We start from the raw sequence: 17616 nt of genomic DNA, 5'->3' as shown, positions 1-17616 counted from the left end.
TTGTTTTGACTTGTATTAGCTCGCTCACGAGCCGGGCCTGGAAGGACAGGGTGAACACGGAGTTAAAATGAAACCAGAAGTATTAAGAAACATTAATCATAAATATTGGCTTTTCTTCGCTAACCACAGAGGATTCACCAATGAAACAGCATTAAAGCATTATAACTGTCTAGTTAGTGTGCTTGCAAAAGCACCTTCTTAAGTTTTATTATTATTATTATTATTATTATGTTTCACCCGTTTTTTGGATCCACTACTGCTCCTAGGGCTTTCGAGATAGAGACAACGTAGGGCCCGATCTGGAATGGTGTGCTTGTTAAAATGGTTGCACTACCCCTTGTCGTTTGTTCGGTATTCCCGTTTTTCGGCAAAATTCCGTGCCATTGAAATGAATGGGTAGAACTTTGGAGTGATGATGTCATAAGGAGCGCCTCCACTCTAGACGTTAGAGAGGGAGCAGCAGAAAAAACAAAATAAAACTGCGATTTTACAGCCAGAATCCATGTTTTAAACCCTGTAAAACCTCTGAATTAAATTGAAAAACATATAAAAGGGTGGAGAGGAGAAATCTCCCTTCAGAATGCTGTGAAAGAGACTTTGAGCCAGAGAAGGAGTGAGAGCCGTTGACCAAAGCCATTTAAAACAAGGATTTCAGAACGCGCTCTGAAATCCTTCTTTTAAAACATGACACTGTGTGACAATGTGTCTTGGTGGGGATAGTAATTGGGTGAGAGACACCCCTTTTCCACCAAATCAGTTCCAGGGCTGGTTCGGGGCCAGTGCTGGTGCTGGTTCACAACTCGTTCAACTTGCGAGCCAGCTGAGAACCAGTTTGGTACATCCGGGGGTATATATGCAGCTGTAATGATGGTAGATGTAAACTCTCTTGGCAAATAAAAAGGTCTACATTTAACCAAGAGAAACTCTAGGTTCGCTGAGCAATGGCTTTCAACAATGACAGTCTGTGCACCAAGCCTTGTTGACATGCACAATCCACCGCCTCTTGTCTTACCGGAGCCATCAGCTGATCTATCTGCTCGGAGATTGTGCCGCCCGACTAGCTGGATAGCATTGTCGGGTATCTCGCTGTGTAGCCACGTTTCCGTGAATATCATGACATTACAGTCCATAATCCGTCTATTGCTTGTAATCCAAAGTCGTAGTTCGTCCATTTTGTTTGCCAGGGAACGCATGTTTGCAAGGAAAATGCTGGGTAAGGAGAGTCGATGTGGTGTTAGCTTTAGCTTAGCTCTCACCCCTCCGCGTCTTCCCTGCCTTTGTTTACGGTCCCTGCACCGCCTACGAGTACTTCCTGTCGGCTTGGTAGTCCCCGGAGTGTCCGGTGATCTCCGTAGCTCAGGGAAGAGATGAAGATTGCTGATAAAACTGTCCGATGGTTGAAATCTGATGTCCAGAAGCTCTTGTCGGGTGTACAATGTTAGGGAGATGCTGTTCTGTCCGAACAGAGTATGAGAAAAACTACTAATTTGCAGAATCTGAAGAGACGCTGAGCCTCACTCTGCAATACGAGCGTCGCCATCTTGTCTAGTGGCCATGATGAATGACTGCTTGTAAAAAATGTCGGACAGCCTGGGTGAATCCTACATTATGGAAGTGACTGTCGTTCTGTTCATTGATTGGTTAAAAATCAGTTGACGTCAGCAGTGTTTCTCATACGAGTCTGATTGGACATAATCGGGAGTATTTTTAACTTGGTGGTAGGGATTTCCCCAAACCGGGAGATTGTCCAGTTTTTAACAAATACGATCAGGAGGCGGGAGACGGAGGCTAAAATCGGGAGCCTCCCGCCGAAATCGGGAGGGTTGGCAAGTATGATATGTCCGAGTATGTGCAGATCATTTCGTAAAGGGTAAGTTTACATTTCTACCATTTATGTGAACCATAGACAAAATATATATAAAAGATACGACATACTGTAAGTGATATACATGTAAGCGCTACTCCAATTTAGACTGCAGTTATAAATGCAGAGCACAAAGCCCCAGTACAATGTAGGTTGTTGAGCTTGGTAAAATGTTGCCTTAGAAGACGTCAATAATTAGGTTTTTTTTTTTTTTGTGTGTGTGTTTTGTGTAACATTTGCCCACATCAGGAACCTACGAGAGCCTTACAGTAAACTTGCGCTAAACTTTTGTATGCTTTCATCTGCTTCCCAGTGACGAAGCTAGTAGTGAACACCAGGTAATTCATGATATCTGTGTAATTCACACTCGGCCACATCCATACATCGTCTTCGTACTCTACAGCATTGCTGTACGGATCCACCCCTGAACATTCTTTTATCTTTTCTCTGTACCTGACCTTGTCACTATTACTCAATTCATGATATATTTGTGAAAAATTACAGTTCGCTAGTGTACTCTCCTCGGTCACCATGGATGCTATCCTGCAAAGATGGCGGACACAACAAAATCGGAGAGCATCATGGGAGATTCGTGACGCAAGTGCAAATGGTCTATAATATGATTTGCAAATCTGCAACTCCAAGCAATTTACAATTTGTGAATAATTTATGGGCAAGTCATGGCCTACTAGTTAGAGAAGTTGTTTTTGGACCAAAAGGTCACTAGTTCAATTCCCTGGACTTGCAGGAATGGCTGAAGTGCCCGTGAGCAAGGCACCTAACCCCCAACTGCTGTGGGTATGTCAGGGTCCCATTGTATGTTGCTCTGGATAAGAGCATCTGCTAAATGCATGTGATGTAATATATTATTCTATCCACATTCACTGGATATGAGCAATTGTGTCCTCTGATTGGCTACTCTACTACTAGGCTATCAGCTCATATACTGTGAGTAGAGAAAAAGAAAATGGCGGAGCGTGTTGCTGAACCAACCGAAGATGAAATTATTAAAAAAACCTCAAAAACAGCCCCCCCCCAAAACAAAACACCAAAACCCCTAAAATATGGAATAAAAAAGTATTTGATGGTAAGAACGTATTTTTTTTTTTTCAAGAATTATTATTGTCACATTTTTCACAAATTGCGAGTGTCATTTTGCTGGTTTGTTTACATTCTAAGCAGAAATTTTGTTGGACATTTTGTATAAAGTTTTTATTTATCGAATTTGCAAAAAAAGTAAACTGTTCCGTTTCTCAAAATCCAGTGATTGTGGATAGAATAAAACAGTTATTCCACACAATCTCGTTGTACATGGCTTATAGTCGACAAGGCGCGTATCAGCTCATGTACGACTCAATTTCTTGGAATAACTGTTAAATGTATAAGTCCAGATATATTTCCAAAACTGTTAAAGGTGCCCTTCCACCAAAAAACGTTTAATACTAGCTCTTTTTGAAATACCATCGTTCACTCCGAGTTGCATATGCATGCTGCATGTGAAAATGTAATTCTACTCCCATTCCCTGTATTAGCTTATGAAAGAAAATAGTCGGAAAAACGAGTGGATCAGAAAAAGCCATACGAAGTGGCATCACTTCGAAAATTAGTATTCATGGCCTCGCCCACCTTGGCTAGCGACCGCCCACGGGAAGAGAGTGCGAGGAGAGAGACATAATTCGCCCCGAGGCGTGGCGCGGTGCTCTGCATCAGTTTCGTTTCTAACGGCGGCTCCAGCCTGACTTTGCACGCTCGTAACTCGGGCAGGGGAGGTCCCAGCCTCCCCAGACTTGGCAGCCAGCAGCCTCTGCCCCCTTCCGAAGGAACCAGGGCGGGCTAGCTCCGCGCCTCAGGACGTAATTCACCTAACCCTAGGTCCCAGCCTCCCCAGACTTGGCAGCCAGCGACCCCTGCCCTCTCCCGAACGAACCAGCGCTTCCAGGGCCCGTCAGCTCCTAGCCAGGGGACGTTATTTCCCCCCACACACCCCGAGGCGAGCGCCGCGCCGTGCCTTGATGAGAGCCGCTGCCACAGGGAGTATTCAATTAAATAAATGAATGAATGAATGACTCCCTCCCAGTCACACACACACACACACACACAAGCGTTCTGGTTGGGGAGAGCTCCCTTCCTCTGCCCTCCCTCTCCTCTTATAGGGCACAGTCACTGGGGAAGACACACAAACACACGTTAATTCCCATCAGGTGCAGTGATTCTGCCATTTACCTTCCCTGACTCCGCCCTCCATTCACAGACCGACACTCGGCCATGCCCCCGCTGCCACATCTACATTGTTATTGGTCAAAACATCGATGTCGAGACCATAATAGCCAATCAAAACAGTTTTTACAAAGACACCCACATCTGCTTGTTCTGACCCACTGGAGGTAGCGTCACAGTGCTGTTAGCCAATCATAGGTAACACGTTTACTGATTACTGTTAGCCAATCAGAAGTAACACGTTTACATGTCATGAATATTAATGAGTAAGAGCTGAAATCCTGTCGTTCTCCCGCCACCCACTCCTCCACCAAACTAGAACAGCCTGAAACGGGAGAACCACAGCATTTTTTTCACCAAAGCCGGCTCACAGGGCATTCATTCATACTAGAGACCACCGCACAATTAATGAAAAAACGATGCAAGAGGACCTTTAAATTATGTGTCTACATGCATATCCCAGAGGATTACTGGTACCCATGAATGCGGATTGTGATATGGAGTCTAGTCCACGTATTTCTACATTGATTGTTTTCTCATTATTGAACTCTACTGTGATCTACTGGATTTTAAGCTGTAAGGTTTTGTTGAGCATAGACTTCCCCCAAAGCCAAACGCAGTATCTCACAAGTTTAGAGAAAGTGGATCCGCCCCATGACTTGACCGTGACACTCCAAAATTTAATGGGTTCTTCCTTAGCCCATGCTACACCCTTCCACCAAGTTTCATGAAAAATGGCTAGTAGGTTTTGTGCAAACCTGCTTGCAGACAGACAAAGAGACCACACTGAAAGCCACCACCTTGGCAGGAGTAATAAATAAACTGGGTAATGAGCAGCTCTCCCAGAGCTGAGATGTGTGTTCGAGCTGAGAAATGACTGAAAAAGTACAGGACAGGAGCAGGGATGGAAATCTGTCCCTCTGAGTTACATGTCAATCCTGAGATCGAGATGCTGAACCTCTTCTGCTCCTCGGACCTGCCTGATCCATCCTGATGCTCTATGTCTGATTGGAGTTTCATTACATCGCTCCTGTGGAGGACGGCCCCATATGGACAGTTGAAAGTCACACTTGGAAGACGCTCTGGACACTTACATGCTTTTATGGCTGAGGACTACAGTTGATTTGCTAACTTTAGGACTGCAGTTGTCATGAACAGTTTTGCACTCAAGTTTCCATCAATGAAGAGTTTATAACATCAACGAAACTGACTTCATGTTAAAACTGTTAATGTTATAGTCATGTTGTCTGTTGTTGCCCAAATGAGGATGGGTTCCCTTTTGAGTCTGGTTCCTCTCGAGGTTTCTTCCTCATGTCATCTGAGGGAGTTTTTCTTTGCCACCGTCGCCACAGGCTTCATCATTGGGGATAGATTAGGGATAAAATTAGCTCATGTCTTAAATCATTCAAATTCTGTAATGGGACAATGTCTATTGTTGAAAGCGCTATACAAACAAACTTGACTTGACTTGAGGGATGGGAACCTGCACTTTAGGAGAAATGGGTAAAGCTGGCTTCGTCTCAGTAGCAGTTGTCAGCGCTTTAGAAATAAAAGCTAAAGAGAAGGCTTGTGTCTCAAATTGCATACTTCTCAGTGTAAATGTGTAGTGAAGAACTTTCGGAGCCAGAGACCATTTTAACTGTAGAATAAATTCTACAGACAGCCTCAGCACTGAACCATTTCATCCACACAATTTTTTTTTTCCACTTTTCACTCACAGGATGTTAAATTTACATTACATTGCAGGCATTTAGCAGACACTCATATCCAGAGTGATGTACAACATACACAGAGCAGCCTGGGGAGCAGTTGGGGGTAAGGTGCCTTGCACAAGGGTACTTAAGCCATTCCTGCTGGTCCAGGGAATTGAACCAGTGACCTTTTGGTCCCAAAGCTGCTTCTCTAACCGTTAGGCCATGGATTCCCAATTATTATCAAAACTGCCAGTTCAAGTTGGAATAAAATAATAATACATATGCTAACAGTAATAATTCATTGAGGGAAAAAGTGGTTATGTTTTCAGAACCATGGGTGTAGAAGCTGACTGAATTTATTGTTGCAAGTTACATTTACAGTGAAATGGCGATATTGTGCCTTAAAAAGAGTCTAGGATGGATAGCAGTGGAGAAACTGAAGAACCTTGAGGAAACCCATACAATGATGGGAATAACAATCGCAGAAACTCCACACAGACAGTAATGTGAGCTCAGAAGAGACCAGACAGCGCTACATGCGGCACCATTTTGCTGCTGTGTTTCTACTGTACCTGTGTGATCTAATCTTGTTTAGATTTCTAAATTGACTACACCTCCTGAACACGTGTGCTTATTTCCTTGTTGTCTGGCACTGGCTTTGAATGAATCCAGTCAGCCATGTCAAATGGTCAACAGTTTAATCCAACTAACTCGGTAATGCACGTGATTAATGGGGCCCAGTGCTCTTTCATATGTATTCTGTGTTTCCAGGCACTTCATCAGCTGTCCCGGCGGACGCTAACTGGCAGTGCTCGCAGACCGGTGGAGAATAAAGTGCCACAGAAGCAAAAGCTCTTCCAGGTAAGTTGATTATATTTATTCCCTCTTAATGGATTATGTCCACATCTGAGGAGGGGTTGTTCTGTGCTTACACACATTTCACTCTGTTCTGTCTTTTTTTTTTTTTTTTTTTGTTCTCCATGTCTTTCTTTATGTTAAACAGCTTTCTTTTATCTCTGTAGGTCTTTGAAAACTCCAGAGAACTTCCTAGGACTGACTGGCACAGTGGCCATGCCCTGTTCAGTCCCCATCCTCTCTCTTTGTTTTTTTGTTCTCTTTCCCCTGACACACTGTTGCGTCAGTAGTGCACTGATGCAAATAAATACTGCGTTATAAACCTGCTGTTAATGTTGAGCCAGAACTAAGAATGTGTACTTGTTGCTTAGAGTTCTAGTTAACATAACATACAAATGTCTTACCTTCAAAATCCATTAATAACAAGTAAATACATTGCTTCTTTAGATGCACCACTAACTTTATTATTAGCTCATCTGTCCATAATGCCGATGAGTTATTGCCATGGCGTGGCGCCTGTCATCCACAATTCAGTTAAATCGTATCTCCTCCATCAGTTCTCCATGGGTTTCCATTCCGATTGTTTTGTTTGAAAGAACTCATCGCGCCACACAAAACTTGGTCATTGTCAAATCTTTTGCTAATGAGTTAACAATTAGGCTAAATTAACGAATTTTCCAGGCCTCTCGCTAGAATTGTATCTCCTCTCTCATTTCTCACCCAATTTCAGTTCTGATCAATGTTTTGGGTCGATCTTCCCATGAGGAACAAAACTTGGTCATTTGTTTGTTGTTTTTCTTGTCATAAACAATTTGTTTACTTTTTTAGAAGAAGAAGAAACCTGTATGCACACTTCAAGCACAGTGAAATTCATCCTCTGCATTTAACCCGTCTGAAGCAGTGAACACACGCACACACTCCGAGCAGTGGGCAGCCACACCAGAGCGCCCAGGGAGCAGTCAGGGGTTCGGTACCTCGCTCAAGGGCACCTCAGCCCAAGACCACCCCACATCAACCTAACTGCATGTCTTTGGACTGTGGGGGAAACCGGAGCACCCGGAGGAAACCCACGCAGACACAGGGAGAACATGCAAACTCCACACAGAAAGACCCTCGCCGGCCACGGGGCTCGAACCCGGACCTTCTTGCTGTGAGGCGACAGCGCTAACCACTACACCACCGTGCCGCCCATGGTTTACTGTTTATTTGCAGTTGAATCATGTCTCATCCCTCAGTTCTCAGTGGGATTTCAGTTCTGATTGTTTTATTTGAAGGAACTTGACCTTCTGTACAAAACTTGCTCATTGTATTGTCAATTTTTGGCTAACAAATTAGTAATTAGGTCAACTTAACACATTTTCTTCTGACTAGAATTGTATCTCTGCTCTCATTTATCATGCAAATTCAGTTCTGATCGATGTTTTGGGTCGATCTTCCCTCAGAGAACAAAATTTAGTCCTTCGTTGAGTTTCTTGTTGTAAACAGTTTGTCATAGAGGTTGGTCCTCTCTCACATTGTCACATTTCAGTTCTGTTTGGTGTTTTGGTCATGGTTGTTTTAATAGCAAACTAGATGAGCTCCTACGCCCTTGGTGTTCTGGTTAATATAATATACAGTGGGGCAAAAAAGTATTTAGTCAGTCACCAATTGTGCAAGTTCTCCCAATTAAAAAGATGAGAGGCCTGTAATTTTCATCATAGGTACACTTCAACTATGAGAGACAAAATGAGAAGAAAAAAATCCAGAAAATCACATTGTCTGTCTGATTTTTAAAGAATTTATTTGCAAATTATGGTGGAAAATAAGTATTTGGTCAATAACTAAAGTTCATCTCAATACTTTGTTATATACCCTTTGTTGGCAATGACAGAGGTCAAATGTTTTCTGTAAGTCTTCACAAGGTTTTCACACACTGTTGCTGGTATTTTGGCCCATTCCTCCATGCAGATCTCCTCTAGAGCAGTGATGTTTTGGGGCTGTTGCTGGGCAACACGGACTTTCAACTCCCTCCAAAGATTTTCTATGGGGTTGAGATCTAGAGACTGGCTAGGCCACTCCAGGACCTTGAAATGTTTCTTACAAAGCCACTCCTTCATTGCCCTGGCGGTGTGTTTGGGATCATTGTCATGCTGAAAGACCCAGCCACGTTTCATCTTCAATGCCCTTGCTGATGGAAGGAGGTTTTCACTCAAAATCTCACGATACATGGCCCCATTCATTCTTTCCTTTACACAGATCAGTCGTCCTGGTCCCTTTGCAGAAAAACAGCCCCAAAGCATGATGTTTCCACCGCCATGCTTCACAGTAGGTATGGTGTTCTTTGGATGCAACTCAGCATTCTTTTTCCTCCAAACACGACAAGTTGAGTTTTTACCAAAAAGTTCTATTTTGGTTTCATCTGACCATATGACATTCTCCCAATCCTCTTCTGGATCATCCAAATGCTCTCTAGCAAACTTCAGACGGGCCTGGACATGTACTGGCTTAAGCAGGGGGACACGTCTGGCACTGCAGGATTTGAGTCCCTGGCGGCGTAGTGTGTTACTGATGGTAGCCTTTGTTACTTTGGTCCCAGCTCTCTGCAGGTCATTCACTAGGTCCCCCCGTGTGGTTCTGGGATTTTTGTTCACCGTTCTTGTGATCATTTTGACCCCATGGGGTGAGATCTTGCATGGAGCCCCAGATCGAGGGAGATTATCAGTGGTCTTGTATGTCTTCCATTTTCTAATAATTGCTCCCACAGTTAATTTTTTCACACCAAGCTGCTTACCTATTGCAGATTCAGTCTTCCCAGCCTGGTGCAGGTCTACAATTTTGTTTCTGGTGTCCTTTGACAGCTCTTTGGTCTTGGCCATAGTGGAGTTTGGAGTGTGACTGTTTGAGGTTGTGGACAGGTGTCTTTTATACTGATAACGAGTTCAAACAGGTGCCATTAATACAGGTAACGAGTGGAGGACAGAGGAGCCTCTTAAAGAAGTTGTTACAGGTCTGTGAGAGCCAGAAATCTTGCTTGTTTGTAGGTGACCAAATACTTATTTTACCGAGGAATTTACCAATTAATTCATTAAAAATCCTACAATGTGATTTCCTGGATTCTTTCCCCCCATTCTGTCTCTCATAGTTGAAGTGTACCTATGATGAAAATTGCAGGCCTCTCTCATCTTTTTAAGTGGGAGAACTTGCACAATTGGTGGCTGACTAAATATTTTTTTGCCCCACTGTAGTCTATCTTTATTTGAGGAAAGAGTGTGTCATTTGTTGTTCGATTCCAATCATCACTTGACCCTTAAATGTTGATGTGCTAAGTTTACTAAAATGAACTAAAATGTTGTCTTTCCTTCATTAATATTCATCCATTTACACAGGAAGCGAATAGATCTTTAAACCTCAGTTTTACTGCAGAGTAGGTTTCCACATTTTATAAAACATGATGTTAGGCGCGAGCTGAATCGTTCTGTTAAAAATCATGTCCCTGTCTGCATTGAGTTCATTCATCCAACACCAAATCCCAAAATTCCTGGCGAACAGTTCCTGTTTCCTCAGTTGAGTTAGCTAGCAGTGTTGGGAAGTACCTTTCAATCAAGTAGCTTTTCAGTAGCTAAGCTCTTTTATTGATCAAGTAGCATAAGCTAGATTTTCCTGAGCATTCCTGAATCTGAAGCTACATCGGCTCTTTCTGCTGCGCTTTAAATAAAATATATTTAATTTAATTTTGTGTCCGTGTGGACTTGTGCACATTGCGCATGTCAAAAGCCATGGTGAAGCCACAGAAACACTTCTGTATGATGGTGAAATGACGTGGCGCAAAAAATACAAACACAGGTGGTGTGATTAAACCCAGTGTGAAGCAGAATCACTTTTGCCACCCTAAAGTTGATTGTTTTTGTTGGCTTCCTACATTCCCGTAGGAATACATGCGAGTTTTGTGGAAGATTATGCAAGTCAAGAATAGGCCTCTTTAGTCACAGAAAAAGCTCTTCTAAAAAGAGGGCATAAATTCCTCTTGGAAAAGAACCAAGAAGGCGATTGTTTATTGTTACCATTTCGTGGGATTATAAGAGCTTCTATTTTTGTATTTTTACTTTTATGGGACCTGTCTGGGCACAGTATCCGTATATGTTGTATTGCGTGTGTGTCAGATACTGGAATTGTTATAAGAGTGATTGATTGATTTTTCTCTTCTCTCTCTTTGACTCCCAGTCCTGGACTCTCTTTCTATCAGCAGTCTTTATACCCAGTGAGACTGTACTTTTCCATTTGGATCCGTCTTCTGCAGTCTTTTCCCCAAGAGTCCATATCTGTGTTAGCAGCTCTCGTATCTCTTTTGCAACAGTCTATGAAGTGTAGTTTTGGTCTTCCACATGACCGTGCTCCCTTCTCCAATTGTCCATATAATATATCCTTAGGGATATGTCCATCAAACATTCTGGTGACATGGCCTAACCAACACAGCCGTCTTTTTGTGAGAAGAGCAAACATGCTTGGCTGATTAGCTTTTTCAAGGACAGTACTGTTTGTGACGTGATCTTTTCAGGAGATGGAGAGGATGCGTCTGATAAACTGAAGGTGGAAAACATTTAGTCTTTGCTCTTGGTATGTGTAAAGTTGATCGTTTCTCTAATAATAGCCTATCCTGAAGTCTTTTATTTCTCTTATTACAGAATTACACAATTACAGAATGATTACACAATTATTTATTACTGAACACCACATCATACTTTTTAACTGTTTATAGTTGTGTTTAATACAGTCAAGCGCCGTTATAATACGAATTGCTATTACATGAAAACCGGTGTAACACGGTCAAGCTCATGGCTCCCAAAAATTAACTAACTTTATGCAGCTGCATTCGAGATTTCAGTCTATGAAAGTTACAGACTGTTTCAGTAACATCAAAGAATAAAATGTGCTGTATTATACACGCCGCCTGAACTGTGCTTGCTGCACGATAATCATTGGTCTAGTCTTCGAACACTTCTTGTTTACTTGTTTTTGCATGCAGTTAATTATTACAATTGTCCATGTTCTTCTCACTGCTATTGTAATTTTATAATGACATGTAATTAACTTGGCGGTGCAAATATACTGTACACAATTATGCTTACAATTGTTCAGAGCAGGCCAAAACTTGTATTTTTAATACCTTATAATGCAAACAGAGGATGTGGCTATAGAAAACGACTTTTGTAAAGAATAAATTTTTTATATCTACATATACATGTAAATAAAATGTATTTTAATAACATAAGCATGCATTCCTCAAATCCGGGACAGGTGCAGGTCATCAGTCTTTGAGGTGCATGCTGCTCAGAGCATGGAAGCACGCGAGTGCAAGCCTCAACGCCAGGCATTGCCCAATTTGCCCGACCAAGATGTTCAGGCAGAAAAGTTTTAGGGAATTAGGCCTGTTTGGGCACACCTATAGTCAGCTTCTTTAAGCACAAAAATTATTTTCAAGCGAGTACGTTACAAAAAAACAAGACGTATTAACCAGCATCCTCGCCTCTCCTGTGATCGCCGTTTTGTTTTTCTCTTCCTGATTTGTAACAGCGATTTCTGATCGGCTCGCTTCAGGCGTGCATGCACATTTGTGCTTTTCATCACTGAATGGTCTGAAGGGTGGCACGGTGGTGTAGTGGTTAGCGCTGTCGCCTCACAGCAAGAAGGTCCGGGTTCGAGCCCCGTGGCCGGCGAGGGCCTTTCTGTGTGGAGTTTGCATGTTTTCCCCGTGTCCGCGTGGGTTTCCTCCGGGTGCTCCGGTTTCCCCCACAGTCCAAAGACATGCAGGTTAGGTTAACTGGTGACTCTAAATTGAGCGTAGGTGTGAATGTGAGTGTGAATGGTTGTCTGTGTCTATGTGTCAGCCCTGTGATGACCTGGCGACTTGTCCAGGGTGTACCCCGCCTTTCGCCCATAGTCAGCTGGGATAGGCTCCAGCTTGCCTGCAACCCTGTAGAACAGGATAAAGCAGCTAGAGATGATGAGATGAGATGAGTGGTCTGAAGCCAAGCGAAGATGTCTGGCGTATGTTGCTGTTGTTCGAAGAAAACTACAGCTAAAAAAGATCTACTGCCAGGTTACTTGGATAATCTTAGTCAGAAAGAAGCGCAGGATAGTTATATGTGGAAATTAGAAGAAGAAGAAAAATGCCTTTATTGTCACTGCACAAAAGTACAATGAAATTTAGTTCATCATAGGAGAGCAAAGCTGCTGCATACGTGCACACCATCACTCTTGGGCACTTCAGTCCAAGGCCATCCCAAGGCCATCTCATGTTAAAGTGCATATCCTGGACCAATTTTGTTTTTGTTTTTTTTATATGAAAGTATGTCCCTTTACACACTCATCCAGAAGGGTAATTTTGCACAAGGCCATCTGTCTACAGCAGAAAAAAAATAAAATAACAAAACGCGTCTGGAAAAATCCCAAGGGAGTCTGGAGCCAGATTCCTGACGTCACCTGCGGAACCGCCAGCAGGCTGCGAGAGCTTGCACGGTTTCAGTGATGGTGCAGATTAGTGGCCTAGCATTAGTATTAGCTACATGTTGGAATATACCTTCTTTTTCCTGAAGAGTCTAGTCACGGAAGAACAGTTTAAAAAAAAAAACTACAAAAGCAAGAAAACCTTTGTGTAAAGACTTTTTCCTGACATCAGCTTTTGGGAACAGAATGCTGTGAAAGCCAAAGCATTTACTCTCAAAGGACTCCAACCTGAACTGTGGGCTGGATGGTATTCCTGCCCCTCCATGTCTCATCAGTCCCAAGGACATGTAGTTACACAGCTATTTGCACTCTGTCATTTATACATTGATGCTTATTATTGTTAAAACAATATCTGAAGTGTTATTTGTAAAATAACAAAATGTCTTGTTCTAGACTTTCAGTGTTGTAAGATCTCAGAACATGGAGGGCGACATTTAAACCAGCTGTTCCATCCATCACCATGGGAAATGTTCGTTGCTTAACAAACAAATTAGATGAACTGGAAACCCTTATTAGGAACCAGAAAGAGTACCGGGAGAGTAGTTTAGTATGCCTGACAGAGGCGTGGCTGACGACAACACGTCTGATTCTCTGATCAGTTTTGCCGGCTTCAGGACAATACGAGCGGACAGGGACACTAGAGCGAGTGGAAAGCAGAAAGGAGGGGGGCTAATACTGCTCGTTAACAACAACTGGTGTAACCCTAATCATGCTACCATCAAGGTACGTATATGCAATGAAGACATTGAACTTCTAGCGGTTAGTTTAAGACCATATTATTTGCCCAGGGAGTTCAGTGTGGTGGTCGCCATTGTTGTTTACATACCTCCTTTGGCTAATGCAGAAATTGCGTGTGACGTCATTCATACTACTATCGCAGGACTTGAGTCAGAGTACCCAGAGGCATTCATTGCTGTGTCTGGAGATTGCAATCATGTCTCTCTATCTAAGACTTTGCCTACATTTAAGCAGTTTGTTAACTGTACGACAAGAGGTGATAAAACTCTGGACTTGTTGTATGCAAATGTTCAGAATGCATACAAATGCACTGCACTGCCTCCTCTTGGCCGATCAGATCATGACATGATTCACCTTTCTTCCTCTTATATTCCAACTGTTAAAAGGTTACCTGTCATAACCAGGACATCAAGAGGTTGGTGTCCAGAGGCTGAGGAAGCTTTAAGGTGCTGTTTTGAGATAACAGAGTGGGATGTGTTCTGTGAGGAGTATGGAGAGGACATTGACGGTCTAGTTGAATGCATAACCCAATATATAATCTTCTGTTATGACACTGTCATGCCATCCAAGGTAGTTCATTGCTACCCAAATAATAAGCCATGGATTACCAGTAGTTTGAAGGCCTTATTAAATGAGAAGAAAAGGGCGTTTAGGATGGGCGACAGGAACAGATTGAAAGAACTTCAGAGGGAACTGAGGGTGAAGATAAGAGAGGGGAAGGAAGTATATAGGCTTAAGCTAGAACAACAGCTGCAGCAAGGTGGAGTAAAGCAGGTTTGGGCTGGAATGCGAAAGATCACAGGCATGGAACAGAAAGGTGGGGCACTGCTTGCTGGTGAACAAGGTCTGGCTGATAATCTTAATAACTTCAACAGATTTGACTGCACCAAACCAATCCAGTCTCCCCCATCTGGTCAGCGGACAGTCAATGCTTTCTCTTCTTCTTTCTCTCCTCCTGTTACTCTCCCTCTCTCCAACAACTCTGAGATGCCATCTGTACAGAGCCCTCCATTTCTCCACTCACCTGTGACATTGCACACTGCACAGGTCAAGAGGATGCTTAAAGGACTGAAGCCAGGGAAAGCAGCTGGGCCCGATGACATTAGCCCAAGGCTACTGAAGGCCTGCTCCGCAGAGCTGTGTGGCATTTTAACACACTTGTTTAATCTGAGCTTGTGTCTGCAGAAGGTCCCAAGGCTGTGGAAAACATCTTGTCTGGTTCCTGTTCCAAAAAAGTCCCATCCTACTCAGCATAATGATTACAGACCAGTTGCGCTCACCTCGCACATAATGAAGACATTTGAGAGGCTGGTCCTCTCTCACATCAGGACTAGTGTGTCAACTTATATGGATCCCTTGCAGTTTGCATATCAGCCCAACATCAGTGTCGATGATGCTCTCATCTATATGCTGCAGAGAGCATATACACATCTGGACACCTCTGATGCAGCTGTAAGGATTACATTCTTTGACTTCTCAAGTGCATTCAATACCATCCAGCCACAACTCCTTGGTGAAAAGATGGAGAAGATGGAGGTGGATCCATCGCTTGTACGGTGGGTCCTGGACTACCTTCACCTCAGACCACAGTATGTGCGCCTGCAGGACAGTGTCTCCAGTACCATCTTGAGCAGCACAGGGGCTCCACAAGGAACTGTGCTGGCTCCATTTCTGTTTACAATATATACAGCAGATTTTCAATATAATACCAACAGCTGCTTTATGCAGAAATTCTCAGATGACACTGCTGTTGTAGGCCTCATCAAAGGGGGCGATGAGTTGGAGTATAGAGCCATTGTGGATGACTTTGTGGAATGGAGCGCACACAATCACCTCCTGCTGAACACCACAAAAACCAAGGAGATTATTGTGGACTTCAGGAAAGGGAGGAAAAGGACTCAACCAACACCAATCACCATCAGAGGCACTGAGGTGGAGGTGGTTGCCAACCATAGGTCCCTGGGAGTGCAGCTGGATGGTGGGCTGGACTGGAGGAGTCATATGGAGACTGTGTATAGGAAGGGCCAAAGCCGACTTTATTTTTTAAGAAGGCTGCGATCTTTTAATATCTGTCAGCCCTTACTATGCAGTGTCTACCATTCAGTGGTGGCAAGTGCCCTCTTCTTTGCTGTTGTATGTTGGGGTGTGGGAGTCTGTGCTGCTGACAACAAAAGACTGGACAAGCTAATTAGGAAGGCGGGATCAGTGGTAGGGACTGTTTTCCCAACAGTTCAGCAGATGACAGAGGCTAGATCCCTGAGTAAATTGAGGGCAATTTTGGACAACTCTCAACACCCACTCCATGCCCTGAAAGTGGTTAACAATAGCAGTTTTAGTCAGAGACTGATTGCACCAATATGTAAAACAGAGAGATTCAGGAAGTCCTTTATACCAGCTGCTATAAGGTTCTATAATGCACAAAAGTAACTGCACTCCTTCTGCTTTAGTATTATTATTATTATTTTTTTTTATCTATTTTAACCTATTAATAGTAGTATTCAATTATTAGAGTTATTGGTGAGGTAATGTGTGATGTGATGTCTGAATGTTGTGCTGCTGTGACACTGTAATTTCCTGTAAAGGATTATTAAAGGCTCTATCTATCTATCTATCTATCTATCTATCTATCTATCTATCTATCTATCTATCTATCTATCTATCTATCTATCTATCTCTAGTAAGAGTTTATTTTAATTTTCTCTAAAAAAAAATAAAATTCTAGTATGGGCACTGTGTGAGACGGCTGCCTCTCCAGTAGCTCTGTAGTTTTTAGCTCTTTAAACCTCTTTTTTCCACCTTTTTTTTTTTTACTTTTCTGCTCTTCTTACAAAGACGTAGTGTGTTTTACTTATATAACATGGATATTTTTAACTTTAACATGCAACCAGGAGCCAGTTTTCTCACTTATTTGAGAGAGGAGCTGCTGGCCCTGAAAACAATGGGACGAGCCTAGTCTGGCTAACGCAACTTCAAAGCTCTGCGAGCATTGGTCTGGCAAAGATATTAAGCCCAACCGTTTCCCATAGTGCGTGGTTGACCCGCCTCCCTGAAATGCCTCAGTTTGCTACTGGTCGAAGCCAGAAAAGGCTGTGACGAAGCTTAAACCAATCACATCACTCTTTCCTCTGACGTATGTGACGCGACGGAAACTGCTTGAGTAACAGGAAGAAGATAAATACCTCCAGGGCTGCTCTTTGCTCCATTTTCAATGAGAACTTCCCGTTGAATGCTTTCAATACAGCATCTACCACTGTGTTAAAGGCTTGCCGCTGCTCCATGTTCGTAATGTTTCTAGTGAATGAAGCGCTTCCGGCATAGATTCTGTAAACAATCTATGGCTTCCGGTCGTAGTTCTACTACGTCACTGCCTTGAACACGCCTCTACCCAGGGCCGTTGGAGATGCTCAAAGTTGATTGGCTCCCGATTTTTCGGGAGCTTGGAAGAGCTGGAGGTAGCTTGCCTTGCCAGACTAAGTTCGCAACAGGCCCCTGTGTTGCATCACACTTAGGATGGGCGGGCCCAGGCTAGGACGAGCCAGGATACGACACCCCATCCCGACTGAGTTGAGGAGGAAACCCAGGGGCTGCAAAGCTGGAGCTAAGCTAAAGGCTAGGCTAGCGGACAACCGGCGGCACTACAAACCATCCATTCCCTCCGTTATCATGGGGAATGTGAACTCGCTGCCAAATAAAGTCAACGAGCTTTCCGCTCTGAACAACCAGTGGATTTACTGGGAGAGCAGCTTATTTATCTTTATAGAGACA

General features: G+C 43.3%; 1 protein-coding gene across 1 annotated transcript in view; it reads left to right on the top strand.

Annotated features, from left to right (window-relative positions):
* The window catches only part of LOC132883907 (cytochrome c oxidase subunit 7A2, mitochondrial), a 28160-nt gene that overhangs the window by 182 nt on the left and 10362 nt on the right, over window positions 1-17616 (top strand). Inside the window, exon 2 of the mRNA XM_060918020.1 lies at window positions 6547-6636. Within this exon, the coding sequence (XP_060774003.1) occupies window positions 6547-6636 (90 nt within the window). The remainder of the gene's footprint in view (window positions 1-6546; window positions 6637-17616) is intronic.

The sequence above is a fragment of the Neoarius graeffei genome, chromosome 3 (genome assembly GCF_027579695.1).
Source record: "Neoarius graeffei isolate fNeoGra1 chromosome 3, fNeoGra1.pri, whole genome shotgun sequence".
Taxonomy (NCBI): Eukaryota; Metazoa; Chordata; class Actinopteri; order Siluriformes; family Ariidae; genus Neoarius; species Neoarius graeffei.
Note: the sequence above shows the minus strand (reverse complement) of the source record. Positions and strands in the feature narration are given on the sequence as shown.